Raw genomic sequence first — 22,844 nt, forward strand, 5'->3', positions numbered from 1 at the left:
CATTTTCTGGTACTACCTCTACTGGTATTTATTTCTTCTTTTCCATTGTTAAATAGTAAGTATACAACTAATGTAGCATCATGGAATCCATATTTTTTCTACCAGAGATTTGATCAAACTCTTCTTGTGTCTTAATGAAACCATTTTAACATAATAAAGAAATCAATTTTGCACAAGACTACCACATCTGTATGAAAAAGTGTTTTCTTGAATCAATTATTTTAATAGAAATTATTAATTTGAAAGTTTTAGTTGAGAGTAAAGTTAAACCTTTCTGAATTGTGTTTGCGTTCTTCATTCTAATTTCTTCTCTCTTAGGTGTTGAAACTAACATGGGTAAAAACTGATCATTAGAATAATTTAAACCATTTAGTTGGCAAATTAAAAAAAATATATTTACTCCATTGGTGGTGTTAGATAAACTATTTTCTGATTCTTCCTATTTGAACAGTTAAGTTCTTAGTTGGGAGACAGAAAAAATAATATTTTCTACAAAAATACTATTTTCTAAACCTTTACATTAAGAAGTAAAAACCACTTAAGGACCCTATGTGAACTGACCACCAAGTCACATTGCTAGTTAGTGAGAGAAAGGTGATTAGACGAAGGGTCTGTGACACTTAGGTGGGGAAATGATGTTCACTGAGGCTAGGCAGGCTTTTGTTCAAATTCAGGCTTCAAGTTTATTACTGAATGCATTGACCTCACTTCCCTTCTATTTACTCATTTATTAAATAAGAATAATAATAGTAACAACCACAGTAATAATTTCAGTATCATTTAATTTCAAGATTTCTTTGAGAATTATAAGAAAGTGACTGACATATTCTAAGCTCTCATTTAAACTTGATTATCTTATATTTCTGTCACCCTAGTTTCTGCTTTTTTATCAGTTCTGATAATAGGCAAGAAAGAAACCCATACATTCACTCGAAATTATCAAGATTATACATTCTTAATTCAAATAGTGAAAAAATACCTGAATACAAGTAAAGAGTATGAGTTTGTGGTAAGAACAAATTTAGGAAAACTTCTCAAGTATCAGATTCTCATGAATATTTTATGATCTGTTGCCACTTTGTGGTTGCTCTTGATGATATTCAGTAACCAAATTTCATCCTCCTTTGACCCACATAAACTTTTTTTTCTTTTTCTTTTTACAGAATGCATTTTGATTCATTATACACAAATGGTGTATAATTTTTCATTTCTATGGTTGTACACAATGTAGATTCACACCAATTGTGCAATCATATATGTACATAGGGTAATGATGTTTATCTCATTCCATCAGCTTTCCCTCCCCCATCCCCTCCTCTACTTTCAGTTCCCTCTACACACTCCAGTGCCCCTTCATTCTTCCCTTACCCCCTCCACCCACCCTCATTATGTATCAGTATGCACTTATCAGAGAGAACATTCAGCCTTTGGTGTTTGGGGATTGGCTTATTTCACTTAGCATGATATTCTCCAACTCCATCCATTTAGCTGGAAATACCATAATTTTATTCTTCTTTATGTCTGAATAATATTCCATGTGGTATAAATACCACAGTTTCTTTATCCATTCATCTACTGAAGGGCATCTAGGTTGGTTCCACAATCAACTATTGTGAATTGAGCTGCAAAAACATTGATGTGGCTGCATTACTGTAGTTTGATGATTTTAAGTCCTTTGGGTCTAAACCCAGGAGTGGGATAACTGGGTCCCCAGGGGTCCATTCCAAGTTTTCTGAGGAATCTCCATACTTCTTTCCAGAGTGGTTGCACCAATTTGCAACTCCACCAGCAATGTACAAGTGTGCCTTTTTTCCCACATCCATGCCAACACTTATTATTGCTTGTATTCTTGATAAAAGCCATTCTATTAGGGTGGGCATTTCTCTAATTACTACCAAAAGCACTATAAAAATTTAATGCAATTCCAATTTAAATCCTAATGACATTCCTCATAGAAATAGAGAAAGCAATCATAAACTTCATCTGGAAGAATAAGAGACCTTGAATAGCAAAAAAAATCCTGAGCAAAAAAGTGAAGCAGGAGGTATCACAATACCAAAACTTAAACTATACTACAGAGCAATAGTAAAAAAAAAAAAAATGGCACAAAAATAGACAGAAGGACAAATGGTACAGAATAGAAGACACAGAGACAAAACCACATAAAGACAGTTATCTCATACTAGACATAGGAGCCAAAAGCATACAACAAATGATGCTGGAAAAACTGGAAATCCATATGCAGTAAAATGAAATTAAACTTCTATGTCTCACCCTGTCCAAAACTCAAAATGGATCAAGGATCTAGGAATTAGACCAGAGACCCTGAACCAAAGAGAAGACAAAGAAGGCCCAAACCTTCATCATGTTGGTTTAGGATTAGACTTCCTTAACAAGACTCCCAAAGCAGAAGATATCAAAGCAAGAACCAATAAATGGATGGATTCAAATTAAAAAGCTCTTTCTCAGCAAAAGATACAATCAATAATGTGAAAAGAGAGCCTACAGAGTGGGAGAAAATCTTTTCCACATACACTTCATGTAGAGCACTAATCTCCAAAATTTCTAAAGAATTACAAAACTTTACACCAAAAATACAAAGAATCCAATCAATCAATGGGCTAAGAAACTGGGCAGACATTTCACAGAAGAAGATATACAAGTGATGAACAAATATATGAAAAAGTGGCCCACATCTTTAGCAAAAGTCCTTCAATATATACCAAGCACCAAAGACTGGTGACAAAAATGAAGCAGCAGACCCTCAAAGCAGCTACTCATTTTTAGTTTCTTCCTTGAAATTTCATGCTGTCTTCTCTAGGCACATTCTTCACCTGAAACTTATTTTAAGATTCACCAAAGCTTATATAACTCCAAAAATTTCTCAATAGTTTCTTTATTTTACTATTCTACTTGCACTGATGATACCCAACTTCCAAGTTAGTTCACAATTTTCTCTACTTAAAAATGACTTCACCGTAGTGGGGGGTGTGTTGGGAAGAATATAGGAATTTTGGATAATGCAGAGGGGAGTGAGGGGAGTGGAATGAGGGGAAGGGTGGGGCAGGGGGATGGGAAGGACAGTAGAATGAGACAGACATTATTACCCCATGTACATGTATGAAAAAAATTTAAATAAAATAAATATAAAAAATAAAAAATGGCTTCATAAAGAACTTTCTTTGGGCTCATGGGAGAAAATGAAATTAGACAATTGGAAATGAACAAGAGAAACTACATTGTGAAAGACATGTAACAAAATCCAGAAAAAAAACACTGAATCAAATCTAAGCCTATCATGTGAAAATAGAACATCCCTCTCCATTTTCCAAATAATCATGAGTCCTCCTTCAGTCATCAGAAATAGACTAGGCTTCAGGAGGTGAGCAAATTTCACTTAAATAGCATCCACTGTGTGTCAGATGAAATTAAATCATTTCTAGAAAATAATCTTACTTAAACTTCAGAATAACTTTATGATATATTGTTCATTTTTACATATAAATACTGAAGCTTATAAAGATTTACACACACTTGATATTGTATGACCTGTAAATCATAATGCCAAATTATTTGCTGCTCTTAACAATCTATCATACTCCTAATGTGAATTCCATGAATTTGGATATTCTGCTGATTGCTTACCATTTTTGGTTCTGACAATTTAATTAACTAGATGATTTTTCAAAAGCATTCATGAAGCATGCTTATGATATAGAGCGATGGCAGAATAATTAAAGTCTTGAAAATATGTTATCCATCTGAGAAGTCCACTAAGTATAATTATTTGGTAGAATGTTAGGAAAAATGAGTTAAAAAATTTAAAGTCTAAGACATTTTTTAAAATTGAGTTTCATAAGAAGCCCTAAGTGTGACACTGGCAAATAGCATAAGAGAAGGTCAGTTCTGGCACTTTAAATAAGGGTAAATGTCATACTTTTGGGAAGCGGGTAGAACGGTACTGGGGATTTAACCCAGAGGCAATTTACCATTGAGCTGCATCCCATAGTCCTTTATATTTTATTTTTTAATTTTGAGACAGGGCTTTACTAAGTTGCTTAGAGCCTTGCTAAGTTTCTGAGACTGGCCTCAAACTTGCAATCATCCTGCCTCATCCTCCTAAGGCACTGGAAATATAAGCACAAGCCACCACACACCTGGCAAATCAAATGGCAAGACAAATGACCCTTTGTATTTGTTTTCTCTCTCTCTCTCTCTCTCTCTCTCTCTCTCTCTCTCTCTCTCTCTCTCTCTCTCTCTCTCTCTCTCTTTCCTTCCAGTACTGCAGATTGAACCCAGGGCTTGGTGCCTGTTAGGCAAGTGCTCTGCCACTGAGTTGCAAATGAATACACCTTACTCTTAAATTACGCATGCATACTTACACTTGTCCATTAATACTTACACTTAATATCCATGCATGCAATTCTATCCTGTTGGACCTAAAATATTAAATTGACATCCTCAAATTTATATTTAGAAGCCTAAGGAAAAAAAATGAAGTCATCTTAATCCTCTATCTTCAGTTTTAAACTTCTGTACTCCAGATGTGCTAACAATGGTTTTCCTTCCTCTGCCAATGTTTAATAATGTTTGCTTTAGAGAAAATCCCCTTAGAGACAGATCTAAACTGAAGTTTCCAAAAGAAAATTTGTCACTAACAACCTGTGCTGTTACCTGCTAAAATGCAACACTACACTTAGGAAGGCATTAGCTGAACCATTTTACCTTGCTCTGACTGACACTTAGCTAGAGAGTCAAAGGTACTAGTTTTTCCCTGAAACTAAAAGCATCTAAACAAGATGACACTCAACATTTCAAAATTATATTGCATATACTATTAGGATATATTTTTTAAGGAAAAAGGGAAACCTTAAAACTACTTTTATTTACTTGGCAGACATTCGTATACCAGGAACCATGCAAGTGTTTGTATCATTTGCAAAAGTATTTGTTCCACATTAAGCAAAATATCATCTCCACCTCAGCAGGAGATCTTGGCACAAAATTAAGTTGGTCCTTCTCAGAAATGTTGTCCTCTGCTTATTGATAAAAAAGAAATCTCATTTCTAATGGAATTGAAAGTCTAGGAAGTTTTTTTTTTTTTTTTTTTTTGCTCTCTTAAAAATATTTCATATATGTCTGAAATATTGTCTAATGTCCATTTTTTAAAATTAACTGTGGAAATACACATTACTTTATTGAAGACTTCTGCTTGTGAAGACAATTAAAACATACTGATTTAGTTTCAACTTCTTTTGTTCAAATAACTCAATATCAGAGAGAACATTTTGGTTTTGGTTTTGGGGATGGCTTAATTCATTTGGCATGATATTCCTCAGTTTCATTCATTTACTGGCAAATACCATAATTTCATTCATACTTATGGCTGAGTAATATTCCATTGTATGCATATACCACATTTTCTTCATCTATTTATCTCTTGTAGGACACCTAGGTCATCGAACACAGGAAACTTTCTCTCTGAGCTACATTTCTTTTCCTTTTAATTTTTTTCGTTCTTTTGAAACAAGATCTCACCAATTTGCTGAGGTTACCCTCGAACCTGCCTCAGCTTCCTGAATTGCTGGTATTACAGGTGTACACCAAAGTATACCACTCCTTCTCCATTACAAGATGAATAACTGGGTGTTTTAACTCATAGCAATTCTAATTATTGGGCAAACAGGTACTCATGAAAGGAGCAAAAAGATATTGCTTGAGGATCTAAAATGTGCTATAAATTCATATACATTTCTGTCTTTTAACTCTCTCATCAGCTTTCTAAGAAAAAGGGTATTACAACCATTTACAAGTGAAGAAACAATAGAGTTCTGATGAAATTCTACCTAATTAATAAATGTTTTAATCAAGAATAGAGCTCAGTTCCAGGTAACTCCAGAGTTAAGGGACTCTTCCTGAACCTCCCCAGTATTCTGGCACAGCACACTTGTCTTCCTGCAGATGAGGAGGCACATCTCCGCTTATAGGCTTGACAGAACACATCAGCAGTTCTGCAACTTACAACTTTGCACACTAATTAAGACAACACTGTTGAAGTGATTGGCAGGGGCAGTAAAGATGAAATACATAAAGATGAAATTATATAAAGAAGAAATATATATATGTATATATATATAATATATATGTATAGTTACATGTACATATAAGCACAAAAAAGAAAACTAGCATTCCAAAATACATATGAGACAAATACCCATTTGACTGAAGCAACTAAAATATGTACGGTCTTTTATTTCTTTTTCTTCATACATTCCTTAAATATTTATTTGTGACAGATTCTGTATTAGGTACTAGATAAATATTAGGAAGTAGAAGATATACAGAATCAATTTCTGTACCTTGTAATAATGGAGACAATAGACTTCATCAGATCCTTTTAAAAGTACACAAGATACAAGTACATAAATATATGATTTGGTAGAATCTATAGAAAATCTCTGATATTTGGAAAGGGAATCATATAAGTTTTATGATTTATTTGCCTCAAAACAAATAAAATAAAGCAGGTTTATATCAATAGAGAATGCTCAGATAATAAACATATTATCTAACCAAAAGTGGTAAATTCCTTCCAGTAGAGCATAAGTAAAGTACAGGAATTTGGAATGTATTGGGGGAGATATACAAAGATGAATATAGGATGTAAAATATAACTCTTGTGCAGAGATTTAAAAAGATAAATCATTTGCTTGGAGAAAAGTGGTGAAAGAATGTACTTTGAGACCCTTTAAAAGAACTTTTTTTTCACAAAAGATACTGTTAGGTATTTCACAATTTTGATTCAAAAGAATAAAAAGAAGAAATCAGCTATAATTTATAGAATGATGATTTTTAATTACATATAAAGGAATATTCTTGTTTGTTTATTTAGATTGGGTATAAGAGATGTGGCTTTACTTTAACCTGATGACATTAAAGACCCTTTTCTACACTAAAATTCAATGAACTTGATAACAATATATGCACTGTAGATGGAGCTGAATGGAGTTGACATTTTCAGCCCTTTCTTTTATTGTAACTTAGAAATGCATTTCATGTTAATTCAACAACATGGTTAGTGAACACTTTCCATCTGTCAGTAAGATGCTGAAAATTACCGAGTCACAGCACTGTGCCAAAAAATGAAACTAAGTGGATGGATAATTTTGCACTATCAAGAAGCAGTAAATTCCAGCTGTGAAAACTGAATGGTATAAAAAAAGCCCTGAAATTTAAGTTTGGCACTACCACTCCCTCACCCCACACCAATAGCTTTTGGATGTTAGTCATAACCTTTTGCCAATGAAGTCACATGTAATTACTTTGGGCTTAATTATTCTAAACTAGAATTTTTAAGCATGTTCATTCCTTGCATTTGTTACAATGCCAACAAATAAAGCATTTGGTGCCAAGACTTAACTGCATGTTCCAAAAAAAGATACAGACAATTCAAGCTCAGTGGTCAATTACTAAGTTCCATAATATGAGAAAAAGAAAAAGGAATACTTTCTTGTTATTAAACCATTCAAAAAATTGGAACAAGGCAAAATGTTAATAACCTTCCTTTCTGCATGGTAAGGTTTTTGGAAATATGTTAAGAGTAAGTAATATTGGGATGAACAAATATTCAAAATACTATATTTGCAGTGGTCACCCATATTTTAAACTATTTAATAATAATCATTTATTTATCCAATATTGATAAGATCAATTTACAGCAATAATTCTAGAATTGATTCTCTCTACTAATAAATCCTTAGTATTATTTACTGTTTATTTGGAATAGATGAAACTTTTGAAAAAGAACACAGTTCAGAAAATCATTTAAAAAGCATTATTACAGTTTCTTAATATAGAGTTAGAGTTTGAGAAAGGCCCCCATTCCTAAAATTACTCCTCGTATGTACTTAGCACACACACTCACACAGTATTCCAAATATCAGTGAATACAACTTGACTCCTCTATACACAAAACATGTTTAAAAAGTTTCTATCATAAAAATAAAAGTAATAGAAATAGAAAAGATTCAAGAAGGAAAAAAATACCTGATCCCCAAGTTAGAATATGTCTGTGTTTACTTATTTAGGAAATCAAGAACATTTACTCCTAAATACACACCAGAGAGTTAAACTGTGAGAACACCATACTGGATAACAGAATGGCTGGTGAAAAGTTACACCCTATTCAATTCTCTTTCATGCTTTCTAGTTGCTTCAGTATAAAAAGTTTTTTGTGGGGAGAGAGGGCTTCTCTGACACTCACTAATAACTCCAAATTTTAAAATGTCAGTGTAAAAATAGAATTGTTCCAAAGTGGAATTTAACAACAAATTCGTTCATTGTCCTTCATTTTTTATCATCCTGGCAAGGTACTAGATTTCCTTTTTAGGTCACAATCACTGGTGTGTTCTTGCAAGGAGGGAAATTTTATCACTGACTATGTTTAGAATTTCCCACTGATGAATAGTAATAAGAGAAAGCAGATTGAATTTTAGTTGGTTTATTTTTGCTTTCAAAATATCCACTCACAACACACCCTTGTGTTTCCATTGGTACTCTGCTTATACACCGTGAGTTCTAAAACTTATGATTTTTAAAAAAAGTATTTGAATTTGCATTTTTCTCAGTGTTTTATTCATTGCATTCATGTACTGATCATGTTATCTGTGTCACTGCAAAATATCTCAGGTCAAGGAAGATGTTTTGAGAGTAATGGTTAAGATTATGAACTTGGAAACAAATCGCATGGATTCAAATATTTGCTCATTCTCCACCTGAGTGACAATATTTGTATATGTATACATTTACATATATGACATGTTTACAGTCTTTGAGTCTTGCAACTCAACCTATAAAATAAGGATACTAACAGTTTACCTCTCATAATTTTGTTGTGAAGATTAAATGATATAATCCACATTATGTACTTAGCACAATGCCCAGTACATGATAGGTTTGTTTTGTTTGTTTGCTTTTGGTACTAGGGATTGAACCTAGGGATGTTTTACCACTGAGCCAAATTCCCAGTTCTTTTTATGCTTTATTTTGAGACAGGTTCTCTCTAAGTTGCTGAGGCTGGCTTTGAATTTGTGATCCTCCTGCCTCAGTCTCCTGACATGATACGCTTTTAAAATATTTATTTATACCTGTTATTAAAATCTTTGAATTCCACATCATTCATATAAATGGCTCACTTAACACTTTTAGCATGTGCTCATAGATTTCTGCAAAGAAATGAATATTATAAAGATAAAGGTTTAATTAGCTATGTAACGTATTTAAGGGGAACAGAGAAAACAAACAAGGCCCAATGTTGTATGACAGAGGAACAGTGTCCAGGAATTTTAAAGTGCCTGGTGCTTTCCTCTGCTAAGAACAGAAAGCATTGACTTGAGAGCTCTTGAAGAACCTTGTGAGTAATTTTTGGACTCTTTATTTATAATACAGGCTTTTAAAATATATTTTCCCAATGTTAATTTTTAAAAATTCTGAAAAACTAAGCTGCAATTATTTTTTCAGTCATTCTAGCAAAGAACATGTTAAATCCTTGTTTTAGTCAGCTATTTTGCTGCTGTGTCTAAAAGGTCCGACCAGAACAATTGTAGAGGAGGAAAAGTTTATTTGAGGTTTCATAGTTTCAGAGGTCTTAGTTCATAGAAGGCTCACTCCATTCCTCAGGGCTCCAGGTGAGACAGGACATCATGGCAGTGGGGCAGAGGCAAACAGCTCACAAGTTGATGAGGAAGCAGAGAGAGAAACTCTGCTTGCCAGATACAATTATATACCCCATAGCTACGCTCCCAATTAACTACTTCCTCCAGCCACACCCCACCTTCCTCCAGTTACCACTCAGTGAATCTCATTAGGGATTAATTCACTGACTAAGTTAAGACTAGCACAACCCAATCATTTCTCCTGTGAACCTTCTTACATTGTCTCACACGGGAGCTTTTGGGGGACACCTCACATCCAAACCATAACAATCCTAAAATAAAAATACGCATATTTTCCCATATACATATGTTAGTAACTCTCAAATTTCTTCTCTCTGACTCAATGAAATATCTTTTCCTCACTCAATATTCTTATCCATCCTGACTCAACTGAATTATCAGAATGTAGAGTTGATAAAATGTTTTATGATTACTGAAAATAGTTTCCCATGCTTGTATGATTCTTGTTAATTAACCAATGGGTTTTTTCCTGCTCACTGCCTAGTTTTCAGTCTTCATCTTGAAGAACTGGGAAGTAGTTCTAAAGACTCTCTTCTTTCAGCAGCAGTCACAATCAGACTGGGAATGCGCTAATTCCAGTAATTGAAAGTTCTTCCACTGAATTTCTAGAACGTGTATTCATAAAGTAGTACCACACACATCACTGAGGGACAATTTAAACAAACCATAGAAATATCCATAAAGGTTTGTAACTTACTGATACACAGACATGACTGTTAACTGACAGAGCTGCATGTCTTTATGGAACAAAACCTTAATTAATTGGAATTAGATAACATTTTGGATATTCTGACTACATCTTGTTTTTGGGATTCAGAAACTAATTTCTAAATGATTAAGTTATAAACAAATATCATGTTTGATTTAAAATATTTAATCAAATAAAAATCTTCAGAATGATGTCTGTCTCATTCCACCATTTTTCATACCGCCCTCCCTCTCATTTTCTTTTATATATTCTAAAGTTCCCCCATTATTCTCTCATTCCCCACCCCCACCCCCATTATATATTATCCTCCACTTATCAGGGAAAATATTTGGCCTTTGGTTTTGGGGCTTGACTTATTTCACTTAGCATGATATTGTCCAATTCCATCCATTTATTTGCAAATGTCATAATATTATTATTCTTTATGGCTGAATAGTATTCCAATGCGCACAAATGGTATGAATCTACATTGTGTACAACCATAGAAACGAAATTATGTACCCCATTTGTGTGCAATGAATCAAAATGCAGTCTGTAAAAAATAAAAGCTAAATAAAAATAATAAAAAAATCTTCAGAATGAAGATCTTAAAGCCATACAATAAGATTAAATCATATAAGAAGTTATTGCCACTATAATTTACTTGGTAATAAAGGAATTGTACTAAAAGTTTAGAAATGTCTTCAACAAATTCAGACAGTTATGTATTATTACAGGAAAACAACTCAATGAATCAAAATTTTATCAAAATAATTTATAATCTAAAAATAAGTTCCCAGAATTCTGATACGGAAATTTTACTGTGTCTGCCACTCAGAATCTAACACAAATTATTAAAACACTTTATTACTGAATAATTGATTTTAATAAGCTAAAATAAATTAATATCCATTCAATTTTAATTTTATCTTGACATTCCAACAAATGATTGCTAAAATACTATTGTAGATATACACATATTATATAACTATTAATTCAGAATTAATATTAATATATGAATTTCAGAAACAGATTTTATTACCCTAGGAAAATATATAGTTCACTTAATTCAAATGCTATTAATCAAAATATACTCTTGAGAATGTACTAAAATTACATGAACTTTAATAAATTACATCACTTTATATTTATTCAGATTTTTCTTAAATATTGCTCAAAATCAAGTATCTATACCAAAAAGGAAACATGTATATACTTGGTGTATATGTTCATCTTAGGATACAGAATTAGGAAGGAAATTATAATCATATGGAGAGTGCTATGGTTTGGATAGGAAGTCTTGAACATTACAAAGCCCCAAAGCTCCTGTGTTTCTGCAGGAATATTCAGAGGTGAAATGATTGGGTCGTGAGAGCTATAACCAAATTAGTCCTTCTTAGTTTAAAGGGACTGACTGGGTGGTAACTGTAGGTAGGTAGGCATGGTTGGAAGAGGTGGGTCACTGTGGACATGCCCTTCCCGATCTTTCTCTGTGCTTCCTTGCTGCTATGTCTTGTGCAGCTACCCTCTGCCATGTCCTTCAACTATGGTGTGCTGCCTTACCTTGGGTCCAGAGTAATAGAGTTGTCCACTTATGGACTGGGACCTCTGAAATCATCAAGCACAAATAAACTTTTGCTTCTCTAAGTTGTTCATATCAGGCATTTAGGTCATAGGAAGGCAAAACTTGCCTGAAATAGATAGTATGATTCATAGGAGTGATAAACCTCATTTCATGGAATGATCCGTTCTCTATTTCTCTGACACTTGAATAATATTTTTATGTCACTTTTACTTAAGGTCAAAGGAAATGCCTCATGGAGAATTTCTGTAGATAGTTTTCTAATATGCAGATATTTGGAGAAATAGGAATATTAATTATAAGATTAACATTTTAAATATTAAGAATAAACATTAACTTACTCTCATATCCAAAATTCAGAAAGAGGTGGAAGATTTATCTACAAGTAAATCCTACATCACTTCTTCTATTATTTTTCACATGTTCACTGAACATATAAATAGTGACTTCATCATTAAAAATCTAGCCCAGGGGATGTGCATCCTAGGCAATAAATTAAAGACTGATTGAACAATAGAAACATTACCTACCTATACAATATCTGTTCTATATACAGAGATCACAAAACCAATAAATGATAAAGTTAGAACTTTCTAAAACAATGTTTTTTTCTCATTATTATGTCCTGAAGTATTAATGGCTAAAAATTGATAGCATTTCATAAGTGAAATATAACAAACTGATTTTAACCAATAAGCACAAGTCTGTTTCTCTTAAAAAGATTTTAAAAAGCAAATTTTCCTCACTACATATAGATAGAACACCATGTGTTGGTGCAGAATAAAGACAGTGTAATCTTTCATTCTAATCATTTTTGTTCACTAACACAAAAGTTAGTCACATAAGCATGGTCCTAAGCAAAATTGAATAATATCTGAAAATGCAAATGGTAGAATATTCTCTATGGAATTCTCAGCCCAAAGGATACTTGAATAGACTCTTATAAAACAAAAACTTATAAATCTAAAAAAGACAGTGTTTTTCCAAATGTAGGCCAAAGGAGGGAGATGTTTTGAATTTCTACATTTCTTACTTATTTCTTCTTTTGTTCTTCCTTTCTTAAAGTGTCAGATTCTTTTTTGTTTCACATACTACTTTGAATCTGCAGCTAGATTGTGTGTGTATGTGTGTGTGTGTGTGTGTGTGTGTGTGTGTGTTTGTGTGTTTAGAAAATCAATATACTTGGCAAAGGTTGAAAAAATCAGAGATATATAGATGAAGTTTTGCAAACAAAAATATTAGTGCTAAATTTCTGATTCAATGTCTTTTTAAAAATTCAATGTCTTTTTAAAAACTGCTTCAACCCAGTTTTCTTATTAAATCAAATTGGGTTCTTTGTGAACTCAATTTTAATCCCTAGTGAACAAAAAGCAATTTCCTCTCATGGCTTTTACTACGGATATATCCAGAGACTAGAATATTTGGCATGCCTCCAAACTCATTGTGTGGGTTCCTTGCTAGTTTTGTGCAAAAAAATTAAATCTCACAGTTTTCTTCTGTTGTTAAGAGGAAAAAAAAAAAAGAAAAACAAATAATTGCACATCCTTTTGGTGGAGAGACAGTGGATGTATGAAAGTTCCTGAAGTCAAAGCTTGGAAGCTAAAAAATATCTAAATGTGTTCATTCAACTTTGACTAGTTAACGATTTATATGTAGGTCATTCATTTCTTTGCAGAAAAGGTAGAAGGAAATTTCCTGGTTCCATTCATACTGCCAGGCAATCCTTCAAAGACTCTATTGGAACCAATATATTCCAGCATAAGAATTGCTTTACTCTCTCCTCTCTCTCTCTCTCTCTCTCTCTCTCTCTCTCTCTCTCTCTCTCTCTCTCTCTCTGTCTCTGACACACACACACACACACACACACACACACACACATATAATCAAAGAAATGTCATTAAAAAAAGAAGACATTACATTTTGCAAAGCAAGCAAATTAATGAGAAAAAAAGCATATCAAAAATATCACTATGAAATTCAGCAAGATAAAAGTAGTACAAAATATATTAACAGAACTTTACTTATATAGAGAATAATTTCTCCATATTACTGTTTTTAGAAAAAAAATGCATTAATTCTTAATATAACAGCTACTTTAAAAATATAGACATTTACCAGAATTTAAATGATTATTTTACAAAAAGGTTCCATTTAAAGGAAAGATGATGGCATTGCAAACATCATGTTTTTAAAGGAGCAACACAGAGCTATAAAATTATTTTTAAAAGTTGCGCAATTAGATTATCAACCACACAGACTCCAATGGCACCTACATACCAAGTTATTAAGTGTTTTTTAATAAATCATCATGTCAAAAAAGCATAGGCTAAAAAATTTGGAAAATGGTAAGTAAAACAATTTTGATTTTTATTTCTCTCCCTCATATGTTTTATTGATCCAGTTATTTTGCCAGAGTAAAGGGCAAATAACACCTCAACTAGGAACAAGATATGATGTAGAAGTTAGTTTCTTTCATACAGGTAGAGGAGTAGAATGTCCACTTCTAGAATCTGGGATTGTGAGAAGGAGAATTAGAAGCTGAGTGAGGTGCTCAGCTGCATATATCCTCAAGACAACAGGGCAGCATGCTGATTGACATGGCTCAACCAGAAGCACTGGGAAGGTGACCCAGATGTCTCAAAGACAGGCCTGCTTCTGTGAAGCAGACCTCATACTGGGTGGATGCCATAGTCAGCAAAGTTCAGAAATCATTCTATGACATTAAAAGATTAAAAGTGGGTGGCAGTTAGATAAGCAGAAGAAGGTAGCATTTCTGCAGGGTTCTGTGTGTGTGTTTATTTTTGTTTCACTGTTACTCTCTGGGTCTCTTTCCCTCTTCTCTCATTCAATATTTGTTTAATTTACACAATTTAAAGCTAAGTTAAAAAATGATAACAAAAATAGTTTCAGTTAGGATAGGCCAATATAGATCAAACTACAATGCTATTACTTCAGAAATGAAAAAAATGCAATCAAATATAGAACTACACATAAATATTGAGCTGAGAAATAAGAAGTAAGCTATAGGTGAATTTCTAGAGTGCTATACACTATAAGTTTATGGGGAATCTCCCCCTAAACTTGCACTAGACTAAGAAAGTATGGAAGGAAACAAATGAAAATGGATTGCAATTTGAGGTCTTGCAACAGAGAGGAGACTAATCATTCAATAGACACTTATCACAAGTCTAATCTATACACTACTGGGACCTGAGAAGATGGAACAAAGACATAGCAAAACACATTGCCTTTTCTAGACAAGTTCCTCACAAAGAAACACATATGACTGACTCAAACAATAAGACCTTAGAATGGTAGAGTTGAACTTTAAAATGTACACCTATTTCCCACTCAATGAAAACATCAAAGGAAAAATCACTCCAAATCCATGGCATATTTACAGAATTTGCATAAATATATGGCATATTTATTTTTGCTGAAGAAAAAAAAGGAAGGAGGTGGTCTCTTATCCCCTTCAAATATTAGGATTGTTTGAATATGATAGGATAGAAAGGGAAGGTGGCAGGGGAGATAAAGGGAGGTTAGACAACAGGTAGTGAAACACAGTTTGATAGAATAGGTTCTAGCATTCTATAGCACAGTGGGGTGACTACAGTTCACAATAATATATCGTGCATTTTATGAATAGCCAGAAGAGAGGGACTTGAAGTCTTCAAATATAAAGTACTTATTAGGGTATGAAAATGATAATCACCCTGATTTGATCAGTATGTATTATATACATGTATTGAAATATCATACAGTACCTTGTTAATACATACAGTCATTACATATTAATCAAAAACTGAAAAAAAGGTGAAGTGGTGCACATCAATAATCCCAACAACATGCAAGGCTGAGGCAGTAGGATAGCTAGGTTCAAGGCCAGCGTAGAAACTTATTGGGACCCTGTCTCAAAATAAAAAATAAAAAAGGTTGGGAAAATAATTCATAAAAAAAAGTTGAAAGGACATAGTTATGGAGATAAATATGTTAACTTTCCTGATTTGGTCATTGTACACTACATATGTATATTGAATTACCACCCTACACCCCACAAATTTGTACAATTAAAATAATAACCCAGTATGGTGGCACAAGCCTGTAACTCCAGAAACTCTTGAGGCTGAGGCAGGAAGATTACAAGCTGAGGATAACCTCAGCAACTTGGCAAGGCCCTAAGCAACTTAGCGAGACTGTGTCTCAAGACAAAAAATAAATAAATAAAAATTTAAAGGTCTGAGGATGTAACTCAGTGGTTAACTACCCTGAGTACAAACCCCAGTACTGAAAAGAAAATGAAAAATAATAATAATAAATTTGGAAAATAAGGAATGTGAAATGCTATACTAAGATATGACATAATGAAATTAAGTTAGCATTTGCCCACAATGAAATTTTATTGTGGGTTTATAACTAATCAAATGGCAGCACTCTTGCTCTGACTGCCTCTATAAATATGTCTGTGTGTGTATGCTCATCTCAAACTTATAGCAGTATATGTCACTGGTGGAGTCCAATATAATGGCACTATTAAAAAATAGTTAAATATATTTTTCTCTTTACAAAGGAAAAATGAGGTATATTTATTCTGTGTCCACAAGAGGTTCAAAACAGATGCATCAGTGCCAAACAACCCTGGATTCAGGGCCATGTCTACCACATACTAGCTATAGTACCTTGGGCAAGTTACCTAAACCCCCAGTGCCTCATTCACTTTTCTTATGAGTAAAATAGAGATAATAAAGAGATAAGAGAGATAATCAATGTAAAGTCTTTAAAACATTTCCTGGGTTACCAACTAAGTATTAAGCATTATCATTAATTAAGATGATGGATCAAAATTGATTTCAGCAATATAAGCAACCAAAAACAGTTAAATCATACCAAATGAGGAGTATAAAATGTAGAACTAGCACCCCAATCAAAAAATTATTAAAAATTAATGTCATTATTCCACTTTGCTTTGATAAACAAAAATGCAAAAGACAACAAAATACACTAGCCAATAACATAAACTCACCTATTAAACTCCTTAATAATTATTATGGAAAAATTGGCAATGATATGTTATTTGAAGGTTTGTGGATTAAATGTGAAGACCAATTACACAGAGTGGTAAATGGTAGTTTTATAATACTGTCATAAGTTATACTGATTACATATTCCAAAGACAAATTATATTAAAGACAGAATTAGGAAAATGACTTAAAGACATATTATTGTCAGTGATTATATGTGTAGCTTATAAGTATTATTCAATATAAATGGAATTTTAGGGCACCTAAAGCTTTTCATTATTTCCATTTCCCCCATAAAAATTAAGCAAGAATAGTGTAGAATCTAGCAAATGCATTTATACAATTTTGACTATGTAGCCAGAAAGTCCTATGTTTAGTTTGGACAAATTTTGTCCTTGCTAATCAATTACTGGGCTAAATATTTCTCATCTCTAAAAATGACAATTTAGCATATTTGCTTACAAAATAAGCTCCATTGTTTTAATAAACATTGATAAAATGAATTACATGTTGGAACTTCTCATTTTAATCTCATTCTTCACACTTTCAAAAGAGAATAAAATGTATTCAACAAAATGAATATAATCTACATTTTCACAATGTTAATTCAGAAATATTATAAGTAAAATAATTTATTTGAAAATTTTGATGTTTCAGAAATAAATGCTAACTTAAGTAAGCACTGTCTTCTATTAAAACAGAATGAAAGCTTTCAATCTTTGTGTTCACTATGTTTAACAATGGACAACAATCGATGAATCAATGGGGAATATTAAGAACTTAAGTCAAAAAATGAATTCTAGAATCATTCAAAATGCCATTTCCTTGTTTCTTGTCACTAAATTCCATTATCAGATCCACAATACAAGGTGAGGGTCTCACCTTACCTTTTTTATTTGACTTATAAGTAGTTTTGAGTTATGCTAAGCAATACTTACTCTTCCATTTTACCCCTCTATACTTTTCATAATAGTTAAGTTTGTTATAACTCCGCGACACAAAATTTTCTCATGGAAGACCTTAGTTTCTTCAGAATTGTGTTCTAATTTGTTTCACTGTGACCATGTCAGATGATAACACAAATACACATAGATGAGATCTAGCTTCACAAAATACTCACCACAGTTGGCTTCATCTGATGCATCTGCACAGTCTGGATCCTCATCACAAACCCACAACTTGGAAATGCAGTGTTTGGTAGTTTTACATTGGAAATAGTCAGGAGAACAGCTGTTTTCAGCTTAAGAGGAAAATATCTATTAATATGTAATTTGGATGAAGAAAGGACATTTTATTTATGAAAAGCAATTACACAAATGTTTAAGACGGTTTACTGAAAATAAATGATCTTTTCATTAATCATGTTCTAAAGTTGATGAATGTCAACTTTCAAATACCTGTAATGTATTCCTAGCATTCTTTCTGGTACAAATAAAAAGAAAAAACATATATGCTAACCAAAAATCAGAATTTTTCAAGAAAATTTTTGATTAGATATTTGTAATAGCTAATTTTTAAAAATCAAGAATTTTTGTTTTTCAAAATAATTTTATCCAGATAAATGTAAGAATTTATATGCATGTATTTTATCCATTGAAAAGAAAAATTGGAAAACATTAAGTGAATGAGCAAATAAAAAGCATGAAATTCAATCAAAATCTCTAGAAGTTGTGTTGAGTTTTGAAGGAAGTGGTAAACATCTGACTCAGACTGTAAACCGCATCACAAATCCTACTCAGTTTAATGGTTCAGTTTCCAGAATGGCTAACCATAAAGAACTGGTACTGACTTTATTCTGAATGCACCATCTTAATCAAATTGCTGGATGACTGCACATTATTCACTGATAAAAGTTTTAGAGGAATAATATAAAACTTTTGCAAGACAGAAATGTTTGGTTGAAAATCTGAAATCTGACAGGTGATTTATCCCTTAGATTCTGTGTGTGCTTGTGTGTCTGTGTGCCTGTGCATACCTGTTCACATGCATTTCTGCATATGGTGTAAACTGTTTTGCCTTCCACGTAATGTGGTTTGATTTTTGGAGGGAGAGAAAAACAAAAATTGAACAGAATAAAATATATTTTTACTATAATTTCTTCAAATAGCCTGCTAAGATTTATTAAATGGAGTAGTTATGTACAAGTTTTTAAAAGGAATTTTGTTAGGTTAATTGCTTAGGTATTATATTCTTTATCATAGGTTCAATATGTGTTTCATGGAATCTCGAACTAAAATGGAATTGATTTCAAGTATCTAATCAACAGAAGAAAATCACCTGTATCTATTTAATATGGACAAAAAAAACCACAACGTTGTTTTTGATGCTTCACTTAAGGATGATGTAGATGAGGGATGTCATTCATCTCTTTTAATCTCCAGGTTGATTTTAAAGTAAACATCACCATGTTTTAATTTTCTCTACAATTTTGTTTAGAGCATCTTAAATAACCCATCTGAACTGGCACCTATTAACAACTCTTTGAACATAATTGCTATCTTGTTTTCCTACACTATATGATTTTATGATGAGTAATCATTTTTAAATCAATTTTAGTTGGGAGTCAAAAGTAAGAAAAAAACGAACAATTTGTGGCAACTTACGACAGTCCCTTTCATCTTCCTCATCACCGCAGTCATCCTGCCCATTACATCTAAGGTTGATCGGGATGCATTTCTGGTTCTTGGTGCACTTGAACTGACCTGACAGGCAGACATGTGTGTCTAAAACAGAGAGAACAAAAAATCTGACCTGAGACCTATGTCTGAATTTAAATCAGCACACACATTATCAGTTAGGAATTAGGTTTTTGTTCTTTAGGAATTTAATCACCTACCACAGTTGAGTTCATCAGAATTGTCTCCACAGTCATTCTCTCCATCACAGATGAAAGCAGGCAGAGCACAGAGTCCAGTTCCACACTGAAATCGGCCTGGCTGACATTTAAATTCAGCTAAGATAGAAAATATACAGGTATTATAGAATGACAATCTTAGCTCATGACTTTTTAAACAGACATTCAAAGTATTTGTTATATTACTATGTTAAACATATCCTGGAGCACTATGTAAACGTCTCACATCTACAGAGCTGTTAGCTTCAGATGTACAGCTAAGCTATGTAACTCAGATAGCCTGCAGATTACATTTCATAAACTAACTGTAAGAGGGAAGGAACTAACAACATATAAATATAAAACATTGTATTTTGAAAATCACATAAATTCATCCTCATTTCAATGAAGTGGTATTGAGCAGTTGAGTGGGAGACTAAAATTCACTGGAACTAAAACAAAAAATTATTTTGATACAATTTAAAAAAAATCATTTCTCTTTGTTCTCTTCGTTGCTCATGGTTTGCCCATAAGGTCCATATCTGTACTCAATAAAATTTGTCTAGCACTACTTAAAGCAAATTCTTTCTGTATTTATTACATTTAAATCACATTTATTGATATTCATCCCCATGCTACTATTATATATGAGGACAAAATCTTTTATATAGCAAATGCTTTTTACATACCAAATATTATTCTAATAAACAGCTTCCAAATGATAATGTGTGTTCTTTTTCTGTATTCTTGATTTTATGTAAATTATAATAACAATAATAATAATATTAATACTGATAATAGGATCTTTTGAAAATCTGTTCTGTATCAGGCACTCGGTTAGACCTTATCATATTCAGTTATTAATTTAATGTCACTGTAACTTTCACACTTTGTCATCACTATGACCATTTGACAAATGAAGAAACTAAGCTTTCTGGATAGTTTATATGTTTTTACTAGTGTATAGTTATGCATGCTATTAGAGTTCATTTTGATATAATCACATCAGTATGGAATATATTTTGCACAACATTGGTACTTTCTCTTTTCTTCCACTCCTCCCTCCCTCAGTTCCCCCTCCCTTTTTCCTACTATTCTTTCTTCTATTTATTTATATATATATTTTTTTAATTAGTGCTTTTTTGATATACATAAAGGCAAAATTCACTATTATATATTTATATGTACATAGAATAATTTGATCAATTTCATTCCATGATTTCCTCCTCTATCCCCCTCAATCCTCTTCCTCTATTTCTCTTCTACTTCTGTGAGATTTCTTCCCCTTTCCCCTCATTTTCATCTAACTTCCACATATGAGAGAAAATATTTGACCTTGAATTATTCAGTTGAACTTATTTCAATTAGCATGATGTTCTTCATTTACATCCATTTACCAGCAAATGCCATAATTTCATGCTTCTTTAGGACTGAGTAAAACTACTTTGCGTATATATATCACATTTACATTATTCATTCATCTGTTGATGGGCACCTGGGCTGGTTTCACAAGAGATGCATCAATGATTACAGCAGTGCTTCCTGGATATTAATAGTCCAACCAAGAATGCACAACCTATAAGTCCAAACTTTGAATGCAGACTAGATCTGACTCTGAAATCTTCTAAAAAAATTGTTATTTACTATGAAACACTTTCTGACTAGTGATTATAAGTCTGTTACTGATCATTGACTGTGACATTAATAACACTCTATTAGTTAAAATCAGTGAATTAAAACTAATAAATGACATTTTAAACTTTCTTTGGAAAATAAATTATGTTTTTATAATCACAGCATTGACTAAAAATTTTAACATTCTTTAAAAGAGTAACTTACAATATGTGCTTTCCTTCCATAGAAGAGAGTTCTAAAACATTTGACTTCAATCTGTAAAATGTGTTAACTAATATTGCTAAATGTTTAAGCTGTTTAATATGTTGTGCTTTTATAGTTTGAATATATGCATTTCCTCTATTTCCTGTTACTTCATCTAAAATTTTCTTTAATATTTCATCATTGTCAAAACAACCTTCCCATCAAAAGGGTTGTAACTATTAAATGTACAGCCAAGAAATAGCTGGAAAGTCCATCTGACCCTCATATTTCTCACTGGAATGATGCTTGATGTACTAGAATATCATAGGGAATGTAATTACAAACTTACGATGCCTGAGAATTCTTGATGCATCACTCTTAACTACATTATGTAAATATCATTATGTAAATTGCACGTGCCTGACTCTGGGATTAAGCTTTACTGTCTTCTCAGGTGATGTTATAGGCATTATCAGTGACTCTTAATATCTACATAATTTGATGATGCAGCTACTCAAAAATGAAATCTAAATACTCCACAGACTCATATATATCATTTTTCACTTCACCATGACTATGAAAGTGTTATGCCAATAGATGTTCAAAGTTGTTAACTCATCAACTACAAGTAAAAATAATTTGCTGAAGACCACAGAGAAAAAGCCATCAACAAAATGTGAGGGCTGTGAGGAGAAAACACAAGCGGAAATCATGATATAGGAATAGATACTGGTCTTTAAATTTAATGGCAAAAGCATAGACAACAAAAGAAAAATATACAAAAGGGATTTCATCAAACTAAAATGGTTCTGCACAGCAAAGGAAACCACCAGAAGAGTAGACAGTCTATGGAATGGGAGAAATGTTTAAAAAACATATGTCTGAAAAGAAGTTAGTATAGAAAACACGAGAAACTTGACTCAGTATTAAAAAAAAATTACCAAATTAAAAATGGGCTAAGGACTTAAATAAATATTTCTAAATAGAAAAGAGCAACATAGCCAAAAGGTGTATGAAGAAAGGTTTAATATCACCATTCTGCCAAAAAATAAAATATCACCTCACATCTATTTAGAATGGGCTTTTCAAGAAAAAGATATGATTCAGTAATTCCACTACTAGGTATACATATCCAAAAAAATGAAATCAGGATATCAAAAGTATCTGA

The 22,844-nt window shown here is 32.5% G+C and overlaps 1 protein-coding gene across 1 annotated transcript in view; it reads right to left on the reverse strand.

Moving 5' to 3' along the window:
* Lrp1b (LDL receptor related protein 1B) overlaps positions 1–22,844 on the reverse strand; it is a 1,852,169-nt gene that overhangs the window by 172,749 nt on the left and 1,656,576 nt on the right. The window contains 3 exon segments of the mRNA XM_047543195.1: positions 18,146–18,265; positions 19,629–19,748; positions 19,862–19,978. Coding sequence (XP_047399151.1) covers positions 18,146–18,265; positions 19,629–19,748; positions 19,862–19,978 — 357 coding nt within the window.

Source organism: Sciurus carolinensis, chromosome 3 (assembly GCF_902686445.1).
Source record: "Sciurus carolinensis chromosome 3, mSciCar1.2, whole genome shotgun sequence".
In the NCBI taxonomy this organism is placed as follows: domain Eukaryota; kingdom Metazoa; phylum Chordata; class Mammalia; order Rodentia; family Sciuridae; genus Sciurus; species Sciurus carolinensis.